This window comes from Aulostomus chinensis, chromosome 14, assembly GCF_037954235.1.
Source record: "Aulostomus chinensis isolate RoL2024-O1b breed Wild chromosome 14, RoL_Achi_v1.0, whole genome shotgun sequence".
Lineage (NCBI taxonomy): Eukaryota > Metazoa > Chordata > Actinopteri > Syngnathiformes > Aulostomidae > Aulostomus > Aulostomus chinensis.
The window spans coordinates 15,021,248-15,037,990 of record NC_141333.1 but is presented as its reverse complement, the minus strand read 5'-3'; the positions used below and the strand labels follow the sequence as shown (position 1 = coordinate 15,037,990).

Sequence of the window (16,743 nt, the reverse complement as noted above, 5' to 3'; positions counted from 1 at the left end):
TGTCTGCGGGTTTCGTTAACCTTTCTCTTAACTAAGTCGAATAATTTACTATCCAAACATGTTTCCATTCCCCACCCGGACGTTAGCAGCCAATGGGATGTCAGAGGTGCTATTTAAGACGCGGCCAGTTCAAGGTGGTTCAGATATCAGCGCTCTGCCAGCGCGCAACAGGACGCACCGGATTATTCCTAGAAGGAACATTATACTCTCTGCTGCTGCGCTTTTCGATCAGATTAAAGTCCATCGAAGCCGTCTTCTCTAAAAGGATTCATCTGTAAAAGAAATGAAAGCGTGGCAGGTTCGGTGTCTTTACTTTTTGGTGTTGAATGCAGCTGTGCAATATGTGACGTCTCTGGAAGAAGAGCTCGCCGATTCTATTTTGGGTGAGTTTCCAGTTCAGGCTCTTTTACATTCGCTCACACACTCATGCGGGTCTCACTAGTTTGGCATTTATAGCGGAGGAGATATTCACCGTGACAAAGTCTAGTTTGACGGACTTTTTTTTTTTTTTTTTAAATCTTATCTACGCGTTTTGTTTGAGCCCTTTTGTATGTCTGGACCCAGAGAAAAACCTCACAATATACCGTTTTTCTTCCAAAGGAGTTATTGTTCATTACATTTGAAAGACAGAAAATGAACTACTTGTGCTTTTTGGTGAACTTTTCAATGCTTGTGGGGGAGAAGAGGAGGAGAGGAAACATTCACACCGATTTCAACAGGCAACTGTTATCCGGGAACAATTATGATCATGTATGTTTGTAATTCTGCTCCTAAACTATTCCAGCCCCTCTTGCAAGCCCTGATTATGTCTCTGTGTGTGGGTCCTGCTGTGTTCTCCGCCCCACCCCCCACTCTAAACCAGAACAACCCCCTAGTTGAGTTGAGTCAGCTGACTTTGTTAGGACCACTGAAACTTGGGCTGATTATAGTGGCTGAGGTGGCAGGAACAAAGGGAGGGAGAAAAAGTCCTGGTGGTTTCTATGGAGCTCAGTCTGGCCCAGGGAACCCCTGTAACTCCTGAGGACTGTGAGGACTCTAGTGGAAGGTGGAGGGGCCTGGGGGGGGGGGGGGGGGGGGGCAGGCTCCTCAGCCAGATCAGGGTTCCACACTTTCACTAAATGCTGGATAGAAGTCAGAGAAATAAAGTTGTCAACCTTCTTTCTCTCGTCAGGTAACTTCCTGGATCCTCTCAAAGACTTGTTTGACCATAAAGATGACATCAATCGAACAGTTGCCAGATTTTCCCTTCGTAAACCCTCCCATCCTGACGATGACCTGTGCTACATCGTACCTGGCAACCCAGACTCCCTGGCAGCCTGCACTTTTAACAGGACCTCCAAAACCTTCCTGGTCATCCATGGATGGACGGTGAGTTCTGTGCTTCAGCCGGTTGTGACTTGTCCCTGCTTGCAAAACCAGCCAGAGGGGTTCAACTGACTCTTTTGGAGACAAAACAGCAGCAACTGCTTGTTTTCCCACTCATTTATTTCACACAAGAACAGCTTTACTATTGTCCCTGACTCTTTGAGCGTTCCATTCTGGCCTCACCTTCATCTTCTTTGACTATCAATCAGCTCTAGTGAGTATGACCTCAGTGTTTCTCTTGGTCGTCCCACAGTTGAGCGGAATGTTTGAGAGCTGGGTTGCGAAGCTGGTGTCAGCGCTGTACGATAGGGAGCAGACAGCCAACGTCATCGTGGTGGACTGGCTCAACTCGGCCCAGAACCACTATGTGGTCGCAGCTCAGAACACCAAAGCAGTGGGACAGGAGATCGCTCACTTCATCGACTGGATCGAGGTCAGTGGGAGGAGCACTTTTAATGGTTTCACGCCACAATATTACACCTGTCCCAACCTACCATAACGAGAAGCCAGTTTTCCATAAAGTCTAGCTAAAGCCTAGCTAACTGAGTCAGGTTTTGAGCTCAAATGGTAGTGATAATGCACACAATATATTTATTTCTCTCTCAATGGCCACTCCAGGGCACTGTAGTATCTGTTAGAGTTCAGGTGAAATCTTTGCTATGCTAATCTAGTATTCATTTTAAATAGTAGGAACTGTTTCCTTACAGTGAGAAGGATCTAATTCTCACACTGCTTTTATTAATTACATTTTCCGTATTTGAAAGGAAACCACCAACATTCCTCTGGATAACGTGCACCTGATTGGCTACAGCCTAGGGGCTCATGTGGCAGGATTTGCTGGCAGCCACTCAACCAATAAAGTTGGAAGAATAACAGGTGGAGAAAAACGAACATTCTGATTCATTACATTTAATAGTGCATGTTTAAATAAGTGTATCTGTGACTTAAATCTTGCCACTCTTTGTCTCTGTCTGCAGGTCTGGACCCAGCTGGTCCTGACTTTGAGGGCGAGCACGCTCACAGGCGCCTCTCCCCCGATGACGCACACTTTGTAGACGTCCTCCACACCTTCACACGGGGCTCTTTGGGTCTCAGCATCGGGATCCAGCAGCCTGTGGGCCATGTTGACATCTACCCCAACGGTGGCAGCTTCCAACCAGGCTGCAACCTCAGGGGTGCGCTGGAGAAGATCGCTAACTTTGGGATATTTGGTGAGAGATTTGAAAATGTCGTGCAATTAAAATGTAAAAAGTTCAATGTATATTGCATTATTATGACACATGGTTAGGAGTGAGATTCTGTTTCACCTGAAGAAGCTTCTCTGCAACAAATTAGATGTATAAAAGTGAGATACAATCACGTCTCCTATTGGTGCACGCACACACACACACACACACACACGCACACACACACACACACACACACGCACAAACAATGCTTGCCATTTATCCATCTTACTGGTTAACATTGGTACTGTGAGTTGCACAATGACCCCATTCACACAAGTCTGAAAATGAGGTGAGGGCCTCAAACATAGCAAAGAACGACAGACACAATGTCAGGTTTTTTTTGCCTGCTGCAGTAAAACTAATTATCCAGGGAGCTGCAGGTAGATTAAAGGAAATCTAAATATTTTACATTGAATTTTTCTTCCCTTTTCCTCTCCAGCCATCACTGATGCAATAAAGTGTGAACACGAGCGTTCCGTCGACCTCTTCATCGACTCTCTACTGAATGAGCAGGAAGCGGCGAAGGCTTACCGCTGCGGCAGCAACGACGCGTTCGACCGCGGCATGTGCCTCAGTTGCCGCAAAAGTCGCTGCAACACGGTTGGCTACGGCATCAGCAAGGTCCGCAAGGCACGCAACGTTCAGATGTACACCAAGACACGAGCATCCATGCCTTTCAGAGGTCAGTGGTCCTCATCACTGGAAGTTCAACTGTTTTCTGTTCACCAAGCAACAGATGAGCTCATGATGTTGGAGGAGTAGAAAAAAACAGAAAAGGAATGTAAGCTTCTCTATCTCAGTCTCTGGTGGCTGTGACTGCAAAAGTCTGATCACATGATCTTCACCAGCTTAGTTTAGTGACTAATCTTCTCTGTTACAATAACATACAAGTTTCAAGTTTCTCCAGATTGTTATTGTTGCTCTCCTTCGCAGTTTACCACTACCAGCTGAAGATCCACTTCTCCAGTAAGGTCAACCGCTCAGAGATGGAGCCCTCGCTCACTGTCTCACTGTACGGAACCAAAGGAGAGGCCGAGAACCTGGAGCTGAAGCTGTGAGTGGGCTTTTTATTTCTCTGTGACTTGCATCTTTTCAGTTAAATGAGTAGTTTTTGGACAGCTGCACAGAAGTCCAACAGGCAGGAGCCATAAAGAGTGTAACGAGTACGCGCTTTGCCTTGTGTAGTTGTTTGATGGTTTATGGTCTGGAGTTTACAAGGTTTAACAAAATAAAATATCTCTACTGACCACTAATTTCTCTTTGTTTCTGTCAGAAAAGAGAAAATAGCCACCAATAAGACCCACTCATTCCTGCTGGTGACCGAGAACAATATTGGAGATTTGTTGATGTTGAAATTCAAATGGGAGGAGACGAACGGTTGGTCTGCCTCCAACATGCTGAAGATGGTTTCATCCTGGTGGTCTGGCGACTCGAAAGACGCCAACATGGAGGTCCACAAAATCCGCATCCGGGCTGGTGAGACTCAGGAAAAGTAAGTTGAGTCAGAGTGAATTTTTAATCCAGGTTCTGTTTGGGTTTTTTTTTGTCTTTTCTAGTAAACCTAACTTTTTTCTTACAGGGTGGTTTTCTGTGTAAAAGATCCAGATTCCCAAAACTTAACCCAGGAGGTCACGTTTGTTAAATGTAAGGATCCGTGGAGGATGACCCCAAAACGAACATCCAGACGGTAAGTTTGCTCCTGCAGTTACGCAACAACAATTAACATGAATTATATTAAGGCTTTAAAATGAAAATAAACCTGCTTTTGCCTACAGAGTAACTCTGGAGAAGCACTGACCTCAAAGACAAAAAACAAAACACCTTTCTGTCCCTTCCAGCACTCCGTAAATAATTTATACACCTGTAACTTATTTTATGTCTCAAATTACAAAAAACATGACTGACTTGTAGATAAACAAGAGTCTGTGTATTATTTAAAACATATATGTGTATATTGTACAAATATTTTTGTAAAAACGTATTTTTATGAAAAATAACTTCATTCATTTAGTGTCCAAAGAGAGGTGATGACATTTTGCGAGGTTGTAGATTTGGAGGTACTAATATAATGTAATGTTGGATATTTAAACTGTGAAAAAAATGTCCTCCTCCCAAAGGGGGGTAGAGAACGCAATAGGGTACATTTTATTCAACTTAATATACAGTCTTCTAAGACTAAAGCAACAAAGCATTCACCACTGAAGCCCTCAGCACGCCATGTGACTGTGGGACCTGCGTCAGTGTGCCTTACTGTTAACAGTCACCAGACGAAAGCTCGTAAGCTCCCTTAACGAAGCTCTTTGCTGCCCCCCCCCCCCGAATGTGCTTTATTGTTATACAGAATATGCATCATAACTAAAGTTTGTACAGCATCTGTATTGTTACACCTCTGCACAAAGCTGTTACCTCAAAAGGAGTGTACATGAGAGGTTGGTAGAAGTTGCGGAGTGTGTCTTCCTCTGAACACGTCATCTTTTTTTTATTTCAACGCTCTGCATCCTTATAATTAAAATGTACATCCTTTTAAACCTTCTGAGATCGGTACTGTAATCATTGTGACTCGCTTTTCACTGGAAAAACGTGGAAATATTTTACTTTTGCACTTGAAGACATGGGAAGAAAAACCAAGTTACTTGTACAGAATGTAAATATGAAACAATTGATTTTTGTAGGGTGAAGCACTGTATATGTTTCTTTAACCAATGACAAATATGCATTTATGTAATCATTGTACATACATGTAAATAATGCTGTTGTACTGTTTCGTTTCTTTAATAAACCAAATTCATTTGAAAGGTCACCTTGAGCCTGGTATCTGTCTTTTATGGTGGTTAAAGCGAAATATTATGATAAATGGTGTTTTGTTTTTTAAAAATGAATTCCATTATAAAACATTTGTCACTGTCTGTCATATATTTATCTACACAAGAGTGTGTATTATGTTTTCAAAGCAAAATTATCAAAGTAAAATGTGTTTTTTAAATCCCCGAGGTTTGTTTTTGATATAAAAGTGGTAGAAACTGAGAAATAATCGGTGCGATTTCTTGTCCTTGCAGTCGTGACGCCATCGTCCTGTTTATTGTCAAAGTGACCGGAGATAAACAATAAAAACTTCAGTGACAGAACCAACCAGCTTTAGCTTTAACAAATATGTAATTAGAATGTATACATTTGAAAGACAACGTCTCGTGGTGACAAATGTTTCATGTCACTTTAACATGACCGTTTTTTTTTTTTCCTTTTCAAACATGCGTGAGTTGATCTGTGCTAAAGGTCCAGCTCATACGGACGTGTCAACTCCTCCTCTTACGCGATGGCTTCAGAGTCAATATAGTCTCAGCGTGATCGAGACCCGAATGCTCATCAAAGCTGAAATTAGAGCCAAAGTTGAAATCCAACAACAAAGGGAAAGTTCCCTCAGTCTTTGCAGGGTCCCTAAATCCCGTCGTGTTCAGCATGCGGCGCCTCTGAAGGGGCTCACCCAGCGTTTTCCTTAACACCCAGCATCAAAGGGGTCTTACACTTGTTGAAATGTGAGCAGTAAATGCTTGCAAGGATGATAAATGGTGGATCGCATCGCTTCAATGTGTCCTCGACACTTCAGCATCTCCTACGGATTGATTTAAATGGCGGCGTGCGTCATTGTCCTCCCTGAAGTGACAGGGATCACTCTAAGTCACGAGTGTTGAGGGTGCGGCTGCAGAGGCAGACGGTGCAGCCCATAACTCCAGACAGAGTCAGGATAGCCAGCAGGATGGCCCACCAGTGAGCCTGCAGACGACAAAGAAGCAAACTTTGAAGGTGGTTTCTAAGACATGAAAAGGATTATTGAGAACAGCACAGTACAGGACATCAGTTCTACCTTCACTCTGCTGTTTTGTTGTTGGACAAACAAAAAACTTATCAAAATGAAACTGCAGTTAAAAGTGCCAACAAATTACATGGAGCTTGCTGCCTCAGCTTTAAAGGTTAAATTGAGGCATCTTTCAACGACTACAACCAGCAGCAGCTAGCTAAACTACCGACGGGACATGATGCAACATAATGTACGGTCAACTGCCAGAAGTTCACTTACTTGCAGTTGTTTCTCTGAATTCAAAATACTATTTGCTGCTGTCGGAGTGTTACAAAACAAAAACTTTGTCAACGTGAGCACTTAAAAAAATGATTTCCCTGATACTGCAAGTGAAGATAAGATGTGTGTTTGGTTGAACTTGTGGTCTTTTGAAAACCTTTTTAGGCTTGAACAGAAATGATCAGATTATTATAAAAAATTACCCAATGCTTTGAAGATAAGTACCAAAAACCCCCCCCCCCCAAAAAAACCATCAACATTTTGCAAAGATGGCTCCATAGGAAGCTCAGGAGGGACCCCAGACTGACAGAGTCTGATCGGCCGTTTCTCTCTCTGATGAGTGCAGAACCTCTCCACATTTAAAACACGAGTCAGAAACAGAGTTTATAGGGACAAAACAAAAGGGTTCTTGAAGTGAGGAGTCATTTGCGTCTCCGGTGAAACAGATTCTTGATCTATGAGGTGCTCTTTAACCTGAATAGGAATTCCTGATTCGCCGTGCTGTCAAGAGAACCTGAACCTCAAAGGCAGTTCCCACTGAAACATGGAATACAGCTGAATATCAGCCCAGACTGTGGAACCAACACACTGAGCTGAGCTGAGGACGCAACCTGAGACAAACATCTGCTGCTTCGGTGTAAAGCCTCATATATAGATTAATGAACTTTTTTTTCATTTTTTTTAAACTTTCTAGTCTGCATCTCTCACGCTCAAAGCAGCTAAGCTAATTACCACCTAAACTGAGCAACGGCATCCCTAGTGGTGAAACAAAATGCAATAAGTTACGGCTAAAAAGCTTGAAAAAACACTTACTTCAGATCAAACTATCACACATTATTAGCGACTTAACGTTGCTTCAGGCAAATAAAATGCGAAAGAACTTATGAGAAAGGATAATGTTGTTTTCATTTCTCTCCCAACCTCTGAACGCCTTGTGCGCAATGTAACTTTATCCAAGTGGGCATGAAACTCCTGCTGGTGAGTAACGTGTACCTGAACGGTCAGGAAATATTACAGGATATTTATGGAGGAAGGAAAGAAGAGAAAAACGAGACATTTAGCTTGACTAGTGATGCAGGCCGCGCATTGCTAGCCGTTAGCATTTGCCTTGTAACAACTGCGGCGTGTTCGGATGAAAAGTCACTGTATTGAATTCGATCTGAAGTAAGACGGATGTTACGTTACAACAGGCTTTTCTTACAAAATGTGTCCCAATCAACTGTTACACTTCTAATGATGCTATGTTAGTGAGGTACTCTGCCAAATCAGAACGCACCAAGGTCATACTGGGGAAACTGGCTGAGTCAAGTACCTCTAGTCTAGAGTGACATCCTCCTTTTTAATGCGAATATTTGATCCAACCAATAACAGGAGGCCCTTACCTTCATCCACTCTGCCAGGTCATCAAACTCATCCAGTTTAAGAAAAGAATTCTTCAGTCTGGCGATGGGACCATCCGCATCAAGTGGGCGGCATACATGGAATTTGTCGCAATACCCTTGGTTCCCCAAGCACGGAGCCCCGCCCACCAAGGGCAAAGGCTTTTTCTGGAAGTGGCGGGACAGAACGGAAGATGTGGTGCTGGCACAAGTCTCAGGCTTATCTGTCATCAATACATAGAGAATATCATTCATGTTTATCATGATACGCTTAATATGGTCTGCATAAAGCTAGTATAGAATTAATAATGGTTGTCACCCCCTGGTGGTTGATAAACATATGATGGCCTCAGCTTACAAAATAGCATTCTCTTTACACAACTTTTTAATTAAAAGCCTCTTACGGCACCAAAACAGGCAACTACGCTTGACAGCATGTCGTGTGTTGGTTCAGAGGACGTCTGATGCACGAAAGTAACCTCAGAACAAAAAGACACAGGATGACGTGCTTGAATGTGATATAAACAAATTCCTCAGTCACAGAGGAGTCATGGGCCAAGTGGTTACCGAGATGCTGGCAGCACATGTGGCATTTTTCCTTCATGGAGTCTCCTGGACAGTCACACTGCTGCAAGTGGTGCTTCACACACACAGACTCAGTGCAGACCTGCAGGTGACCAGACACACTGATGAGCAGGTACGCAGAGATGAGGACAGACAGGTTAACGTACTGTGGCAACCACGCACACCAGCAGAATGTGAGAATGTGTGGAGATCTTTGATTTGTAAGATAGGTGCTCTTACGTTCACCAACAGTGTCATGTTTTTGGCGGCGTTTGTTTGTCAGCAGGTTGATACAAAAACTACAATGCCAATTTTGGCCAAACTTGGCTGAGGGTCGTAGTGTAGCAGCCAAGAAAGACCTGACTCCATTTTTGGGGGATATCTGTTTTACACACAGGACCCCTGAAATAAAGGTACCAGAGACTTGCAGCCCCACCATTCCGATTGCACACATGCGCGCGCGCACGCACACGCACACACACACACACAGTAATGCATCCAATAGCCCCTGACCCTAAACCTAACCATCTCAACTAAATGTCTGAGCCTAACCTTGACCCTAGACCTAACCGTGACCTTATTCTAACACCGACCCTAAAACCAGATCTTGTCCTTAAAACAGCACTTTAAAGATGTGAGGACCGTCTAAAATGTCCTCACTTTCCAAAAGCGTCCTCACACTGTTGGTTAAATACACATTCTAGTCCTCAATATGTAGCGAGAACCAGCACTGTAACTGTACTGGCAATCAATGCATTTTTTATATTTTTACTGGTATTTGGTTTTCTAGAAATGATCCTGGGCAAGTTTTGTAACCCCTTGTGAAAAATTGCATTTGTTTAAAGACTGGGTTTTCTTGGAAGGAGGTTAATCTAAGCTCATTCAAGCTCGTGTACAAGGGATGAAAGAGTCCTCGGGTATTAAAAAAAAAGGACAATTTGAATAAACTATTATTTACTCAAACATTGTCTGGATACTTTCATCATCGGCCAGTTCGTTCTAATGTGGCTCATTTGTTTCACACATGTGGCTTTGGAAATCAATTTGTATATTTTAAGTAATTAATTTGATTTCAAGAGGGACTTCTTCTGATGGATTATCATGTTCCCACATTTCTTTCCGCTTATTATACTCTGGTCATTTGAGGTGAGCACCCACAGCACCTCTGGAGAGTGAACCAGAGCACGTCACGAGGCAATATTCACAGCTGGAAGGAATATGTCTTCTTTTGGTCTCAGAGGATGAAGTATCAGACTTTGAATGATAGATGATGTGAGGTCAAGATGAAACTCTTTGTATGTGGTTTTCTGGTAACATGAAACTAAGATCACTTTTCTTAGAAATGTGTTGCAATAAAGGGATTTGACCAAAAAATAAAGAGGATCTTGAGCGCATGGAGTGGACGGTGAAACGTGACTGATTCCAGAAGATTTTCACTTCCATGTTTCCAAAAACTGGTGATGACGAACAACCTAAAGGATATTATGGATATTTTTTTAAATGATTTTACGACACTGGCAAATCATCGAGAGTCAGTATTTTTTGCAAATACTATTATGCAGACCAAAGAGTGTTTGATTTTAGAAACAGTCCTTTCAGCTACAGTGACTGTATAGGAATCTGAAGGTCGTTGGTTCAGTCCTTGGCCCCTACTTGATCCTGTTGGTAGCCAGAGTGCCAGCCTCCGCCATCAGTATGTAAATGAGGTACGATGTACGGTTCGTTTACGACAGCAATTCACCAAAGCGAAAGACTGTGCTGAAACATGTTATTATCTTATCTTATACAGACTGTATCTTACGACTTGTAAACTTACTACTTTATTTCCATCCATCAGCAATGTAACTCTGTAAAAATACATAATTTACCACTTACACATGTGCGACTAGTTCACTCTTGCTTGGTCCTCATATTGTTCAGAACAAACTAATATTTCTAAGACACTAATATACATTTGGAAATGTGGAAGATGTACTTCAAACACTCAGGAAAGAACACTTCAATAAACCAACTAAGGAAGCCTGATTAATTGTATTTAATCAAAATAAACTCTGCAGATGAAGACTGGGAGCTACCAAACTGATTTTACGATGATTTGGGGTTTTTTTTCAAGGTAAAGAACAATTTCAGCGCGAGGCCGCCTCACCCCGCTCAGGCAGATGCGAGTGCCCTGACTGCAGACGGTGAAGTTTTCCTTGGCGCTCGGTTCGGGGCAGAGAGCAGAAAGGCCTGAACACACACCCTCTCTCTGACATTCCGTCTCCTCATCACAAGTCTGACCGGCTGGCTTAAAGCCACAGTCCTGGGTGCAGCACAGACCCTGACTGGGACTGACAAAAGAAAAGAGACACATCCATAAATTAATCAAACATGATTAGAAAGACAGAGACAGCTTTAAACCCCTAAAACGAATGGAAAAAAAAATCTTCTGAAATGGAATGTTTCAACTGGGGATGTTTTTATTTGATGCTGTGTGTGCTTATGTGCCCTGTACCTGCAGGCTTTACCAGACTTGAGGTGACACTGGACTCCTATGGGCTCTTTGGTGCTGTAGCAGCAGAGATCTGTATCGTTGTGACCCACATCGCACTCCTCACCCTCCTCTACGATCTGATTCCCACAGATGGGCTGATCACTGACTGCACAGAAAAAAATCACATGGACAAATACCCAGAGAAATTATATTTATCGCGACTAATGTAAGCAACTCCTTGTGGTTCAGGCAGCACGTCTCAGGTCTTCTGTCTCTCACCCACAAAGCAGTCATCCTTCTTCAGCTGCAGGATCTTGCTGATGCGCTCGATGCTGCAGGGGGAGAGTTTGTCGTTGTTTTCACGCACCTCATCTGTGGCGTGAGGAAACATCAGGTACCTGCCTTTACCTCCAGAGGAACCCAAGTTCCCACAGTTAGAACCCTCATCGTGCTGAAACACACACAAAAAAACAGGCATTACTATTGAAAATATATATCTTTTTGCCATTCTCCCTGTGGATTTATGATGTTTATATATTGGATCTTTGAGATGTTTCCTGCTTTATTTCGAAAGAGTCACTTTTGTGTCATTGTCTTCTGTTTCTTCCTGTTGTTTCATTTTACCCACCTTTGTGTGTGTTTTAGCCCTCCTGTCAGTTTACTACATACTGGATTAAAAAAAAATTCCCATGACCACTCTTTTGGGCCGTCATTATTTAGACTTACATTTTTCACTTTCCCAGTTCGGACTCCTTATATAAGGCTGCCCGGTGGTGCAGTGGTCAGCACTGTCGCCTCACAGCAAGAAGGTTCCGGATTCGAGTCCCGGCTCGGGCACGGGATCTTTCTGTGTGGAGTCTGCATGTTCTCCCTGTTCCTGCGTGGGTTCTCTCTGGTACTCCAGCTTCCTCCCACAGTCCAAAGACATCAAGAGAGGACGAGACTGATTGATACTCTAAACTGACTGTAGGTGTGAATGGTTGTCTGTCTCTATGTTGGCCCTGCGATGGACTGGTGACCTGTCCAGCGTGAACCCCACCTCTCTCCGGTTGACGCTGGGATAGGCTCCAGCCCCCCTGCGACCCTTAATTATTGGAATAAGTGGAAGACAATGGATGGATGGACCCCTTGTATAGGAGGTCGTACTGATTTTCTCAGTCTGGATCCATTTGGGTCAAACCTGAGTTTGATTGTAGTTGTACCTAGGAATTGAATGACCTTCGATATGGAAAAATGCAATTAAATGATCACTGACTTTGAAGTCCCTTGGAATTAACAACCTCTGACTTGCAGTTTTTCATTTTCAAGTTGTATTTAACCAACCTGAAACATTTTACTGCTTACTTGAACATTCCCATGCAAATACTTGAGAATGAACTTCTTTATTACTGGATATCCACAGACAGTGAAAAATTGCTTCTTGAAAAGTCACTTGTCCTTTGACTTTCAGTTTTCCATCCATCCAAGGTTGGAGCCTATCCCAACAGCCTTCAGGTGAGAGGAGGCGTTCCCCCTGGACAGGTCACCAGTCCATCTCAGCACCAGCACATACAGACAGACAACCATTCACACTCACAGTCACACCTACAGTCAATTTAGAGTATCAATCAGCCTCGTCCCCTCTTAATGTCTTTGGACTGTGGGAGGAAGCTGGAGTACCAGAGGGAACCCACACAGGAACAGGGAGAACATGCAGACTCCACACAGAAAGATCCCGTGCCCGAGCCGAGACTTGAACCCAGAACCTTCTTGCTGTGAGGCAACAGTGCTGACCACTGCACCACCTGACTTTCAGTTTTATCTTTGTTAAATTTTCAAAAATTTATCGTTTAGGCCACCAACAATTCTCTTGGTCTCTTGATGACCCGGGAGCAGTGGAGGAATGTTGAGTTCCACGTGTAGCACTGTGCAGCTGGAACAGAGTACTCCTTGTGCTTTGGTCCAACAAGCATTTGTCAAACATTTTCGGGAAATTTTTCGATGTCAAACTCACTGGTAAATTATGAGGCCAAGATGTCGACACCAAATGACCGTGGATACAAGAAAGAAACATGCTTTGTTTTGGTCGTTTCTGCGTCTGTCCTTGATTAGTTTGATCTACTGATTGTTAATTTTATGGTGAACACTTTATCTCTCTGTATCTGCTGCTCTGGAGTTGGCTGACCTGCACCACACAGCTGAACACATGTGCGTGCAGTTTATTATTGCTCCACTGTTTTGAAGCTCTTTTACTTTTTTCTTTTATCACACGCAAACTCCTGTTCTCTTGCACCGGTTTGTTGGTTAGACTAGAGGTACTAAGTTTGACCTTTCTTTTACTATTTACTCATGTATTTCTGTCAATATTAAGAAATGATGACATGAAAACATGTTGAGGAGCCCTGAACACAACGAGCGAACGTCAGCACTGTGCTCTTTTCATTCTCAGGTTTCCTGAACTTCCTGTTTACTTCTTTAACACCTGTCGCGTTTTACAGCATCTGCTGCCACAGTCACAACCTCCGTTTGCTTTCAAGATAATCAACCTGACAAAGTAAATGGCAAATAAATTAAAGAGTAAGTCCTCTGTAGATATCATATACTTTTTGTTGTGTTCAAATTATGCAAATCAATTATGAGCATGAAATAAAGATATTAGTGATAAACTAGAGTTAAAGTGGAGTAAAAGAAGGGATTATTAACCCTTCCCCCATTGTAAGCCCCATGACTGTCCCAACTCTCAGGTGTTGCCTGTGTTCGCATCTCTTCACTTCCTGTGCCACATCTGACCTAGAAACAGACGCCTGTCACAGGAACAAACGAGGACACCAACGCGGTGCAAGAGAAGTTACAGTGTCTAAATGTTGAAAAGCCCAGAGACTGCAGAACTAATCAGCTCAGGAAGATTCTAGAGGAATCTTTGGTCTGTGGAATTGTGGGAAACAGCCAAGGGTGAAAAGAAACTGAGGACCACTGGCATTTTGGGCAATGGGAGAAAGGTTGTGGGTGTTACCAGTCATCAGTCTACAGAAAGGAGCATACATATGCTGCGTGTTGTTATGGTGATTTCATGGTGGCTGAGGCGCTCCAGAGGGATTCAGTGAAACTGACAAAGATCAACCGACAGAGGTGTAAAACAGATGATGAAAAGTCATGTCATGGAAGGAAAATCACAGGTGAATGTAATAAAAGGAGCAAGGACAGCACAGCAACTGGCGGACAAGTTTCTAGTCAGTTTGTCCGTGAATCTGGCCCACAATGTAGCTATCGTTGGTGGAGTCACCACTGATCTTATGTTTGGTTGCAATAAAAGGGTCTCATCATAGTCGCAACTATAACAGGAAGTGTCTGTGTTACTCCTCCTACTACGGCGCTTATCAGCGAATAAACTACAACAGACTACCTAAGGATTCCTGATTTTGTGAAGTAAAATCTCTGCAACGTCTAAATTTTAATTTTAATGACGGAATTTGGAGTTGTGTGCTGATATACTACATGTGTCAGTCACTGTCAGTCACTAAGAAGCAGCTGCAGGATTTGTCCATTGGTATCTTCCTCACTCTCGTTTCAGAAAATGTGGTTTCTCAATGTTTTCTAGATGTACAAACGTTTAAGTCATCAGATTGGTGATGTGTTTTAACTACATCAGTTCCTGTCTTTATTTCAGCATCAGAGAGATGTTGGTGATTTGATGTTAGGAACAAACCGGAGATCCAAGGCTGTGGCCGAGCTCATGAGCAAAGGTCAGCTGGACGTGTCGAGAAGGCAGGAACTGCCCGTAGTTCTGAATTGTGACCAGACCTGTATTCAGCGTGGAGGTGCGGCCATCACGCAGGGTGGTGGGCTGTGAGCATATTCCACCCCAATTACCTGAGGAACAGAGAGGACCCAAAAAAAAAAAAACCCAGGAGGGTTGATGTTACTGTGAGAAAATGAGCAGTGATATGTTTGTGTTACTATGGAAAAGGAAAGTCGGCAGCTTGCTCGTTCATTCATTTCTGACTAATTCAGACACAACAGGACCTACAGACCAAATGACAGGCAAGCTAGCTGCCAGTGCTCAGAATCGTTGCATAACTATGCTGACCTTGTGTGATCTTAAACCAACAATGTTTTGCTTACAGAAGCGATATCGCTGTCTGAGGCCCAGAGTTGGGTATTGGGTGGTGGGTGCAGACAGATGAACACCCCCTTGTACACATCAAAGGCTCCTCTTTGCCTTCAGGTTTACGTAACGCCCCTGACATCCATTCTCACAATCGCAAACAGCTGGCTACCTTCACATGGATGGATGTCTGGTGTGTGACATCATCAGCAGAGGACTTCTTCTTGGTGGAGAAATTAGTTCTATTGGTGGAACTGAACACCAATAATTTGCTTCTGGAGAGTAAGTTAAGAAGTTCTACATTCCAGCATGATCTTCTTCAGTCAGGGTTGAGTTGCCTTACAGATGTATCACATATTTTCTGGAAAGAACGTAAGGACACCGACCACATGCATCTATAATACATTTGATTACATAACAGTTGGAGACATCATATAAACTCGACCAGTTACAATGGGCGTACATTCCAATGTCTATCCTGTCCTTCCATAGCTCCCCCCCTCGTGTGTGTGTGGTTCACGTTGAAGGTCTCAGCATTTCCCAGGGAGTCACATGAATTTTATGTAACACAACTCTTACACAATGTGATCAGCGCCACCATTCGGGGGGCAACGCTTGTGAGGTGCATGTCTGCTAAAGATATTTAGGGCCCATTTCAATGCAATCCGAGTAATGTGGGAACCAGCTGCTGGCATCTGGATCTCCCATGAGCATGTTTTTGTTACACTCTGAGCTTCATAGTGACGTCTAGGGGGGACAGTTAGAGGTCAAAAAACAAAAACAAAAGTGCCTCCTACCTCTGTGTAGAAATACAGAGTATAATAAGGTTCAGGTGCACAGGCATGGAATCAGTCAGAAACAGTGACCTGAGATCATTTTATTCCACATTTCAGTTTGGCCAGTGGGCCACACACTCAGCTGAAAGGCAAATGAGAGCGCCTTAACTTCCACACTGCCAGGCAAGATCAATCACCTGTTTCTGAAGAATTCTAACAAAATTTCCTCAGCCTTCCCTGCTTTTGACCTAAAATACCCTTCCACTTGGCTCTTCAAGGAGCTGCTTTTCCTTGAAAGAGTGTTACTTTGAAAGGCCGTTGCAGTGGATTTTGGCAGCATGAGTAGAAGAGGAGGGGTGAATGACATTGTTCTGTTCTGCTTTTCGTCTTTGCCACAGAAGGGAGCTGTAATGAATGACTCCTATTATTAGCTTGCAGGATAAACACAGCCCAAAACAAACTATGCTCCAGATGACTTCATCTAATGCACACACAAACACTCCACATCAAGAGGAAGACCTACACACTCCAACAGGAGCTTTGAGAAATATTTAGGTGAAGAAGGATGTCCTCACATGGACCGGGATCTCCCTCTGCTGCTGCACGCAGGCACGCACACACACACACACACACACACACACACACATATAAGCCAACACTTTCTCATGGTTTAATATGAACAAAAGACATAGTAGTAAAGGGGAGGTCTCTCCTTGGATAAACATGTGGGGGGGTTCCAAGTATTCTGATAACACTGTTAACTATAAAAACAGATAAAACAAATCCTTAAACAATGAC

The 16,743-nt window shown here is 43.3% G+C and overlaps 2 protein-coding genes across 3 annotated transcripts in view; one reads left to right on the top strand and one right to left on the bottom strand.

The window, feature by feature from the left end:
* lpl2a (lipoprotein lipase 2 a) lies at positions 1-5,394 on the top strand. Its single transcript, XM_086225549.1, has 10 exons — positions 1-383; positions 1,172-1,368; positions 1,619-1,798; positions 2,130-2,241; positions 2,343-2,576; positions 3,034-3,276; positions 3,528-3,648; positions 3,868-4,086; positions 4,174-4,281; positions 4,370-5,394. The coding sequence occupies exons 1-10, from the start codon at positions 284-286 to the stop codon at positions 4,389-4,391; spliced, it is 1,536 nt and encodes a 511-aa protein (XP_086081675.1). The 5' UTR covers positions 1-283; the 3' UTR covers positions 4,392-5,394.
* LOC147249880 (disintegrin and metalloproteinase domain-containing protein 10) overlaps positions 4,952-16,743 on the bottom strand; it is a 29,285-nt gene continuing 17,493 nt past the window's right edge. The window contains exons 10-16 of one of the 2 annotated variants that reach the window (XM_086225547.1): positions 14,771-14,934; positions 11,365-11,536; positions 11,107-11,251; positions 10,759-10,942; positions 8,616-8,715; positions 8,052-8,272; positions 4,952-6,365 (exon numbers count right to left, since the gene is read on the bottom strand). In XM_086225547.1, coding sequence (XP_086081673.1) covers positions 6,261-6,365; positions 8,052-8,272; positions 8,616-8,715; positions 10,759-10,942; positions 11,107-11,251; positions 11,365-11,536; positions 14,771-14,934 — 1,091 coding nt within the window. In that variant the 3' untranslated portion in view covers positions 4,952-6,260. The remainder of the gene's footprint in view (positions 6,366-8,051; positions 8,273-8,615; positions 8,716-10,758; positions 10,943-11,106; positions 11,252-11,364; positions 11,537-14,770; positions 14,935-16,743) is intronic. The other variant, XM_086225548.1, reaches the window with a different exon arrangement.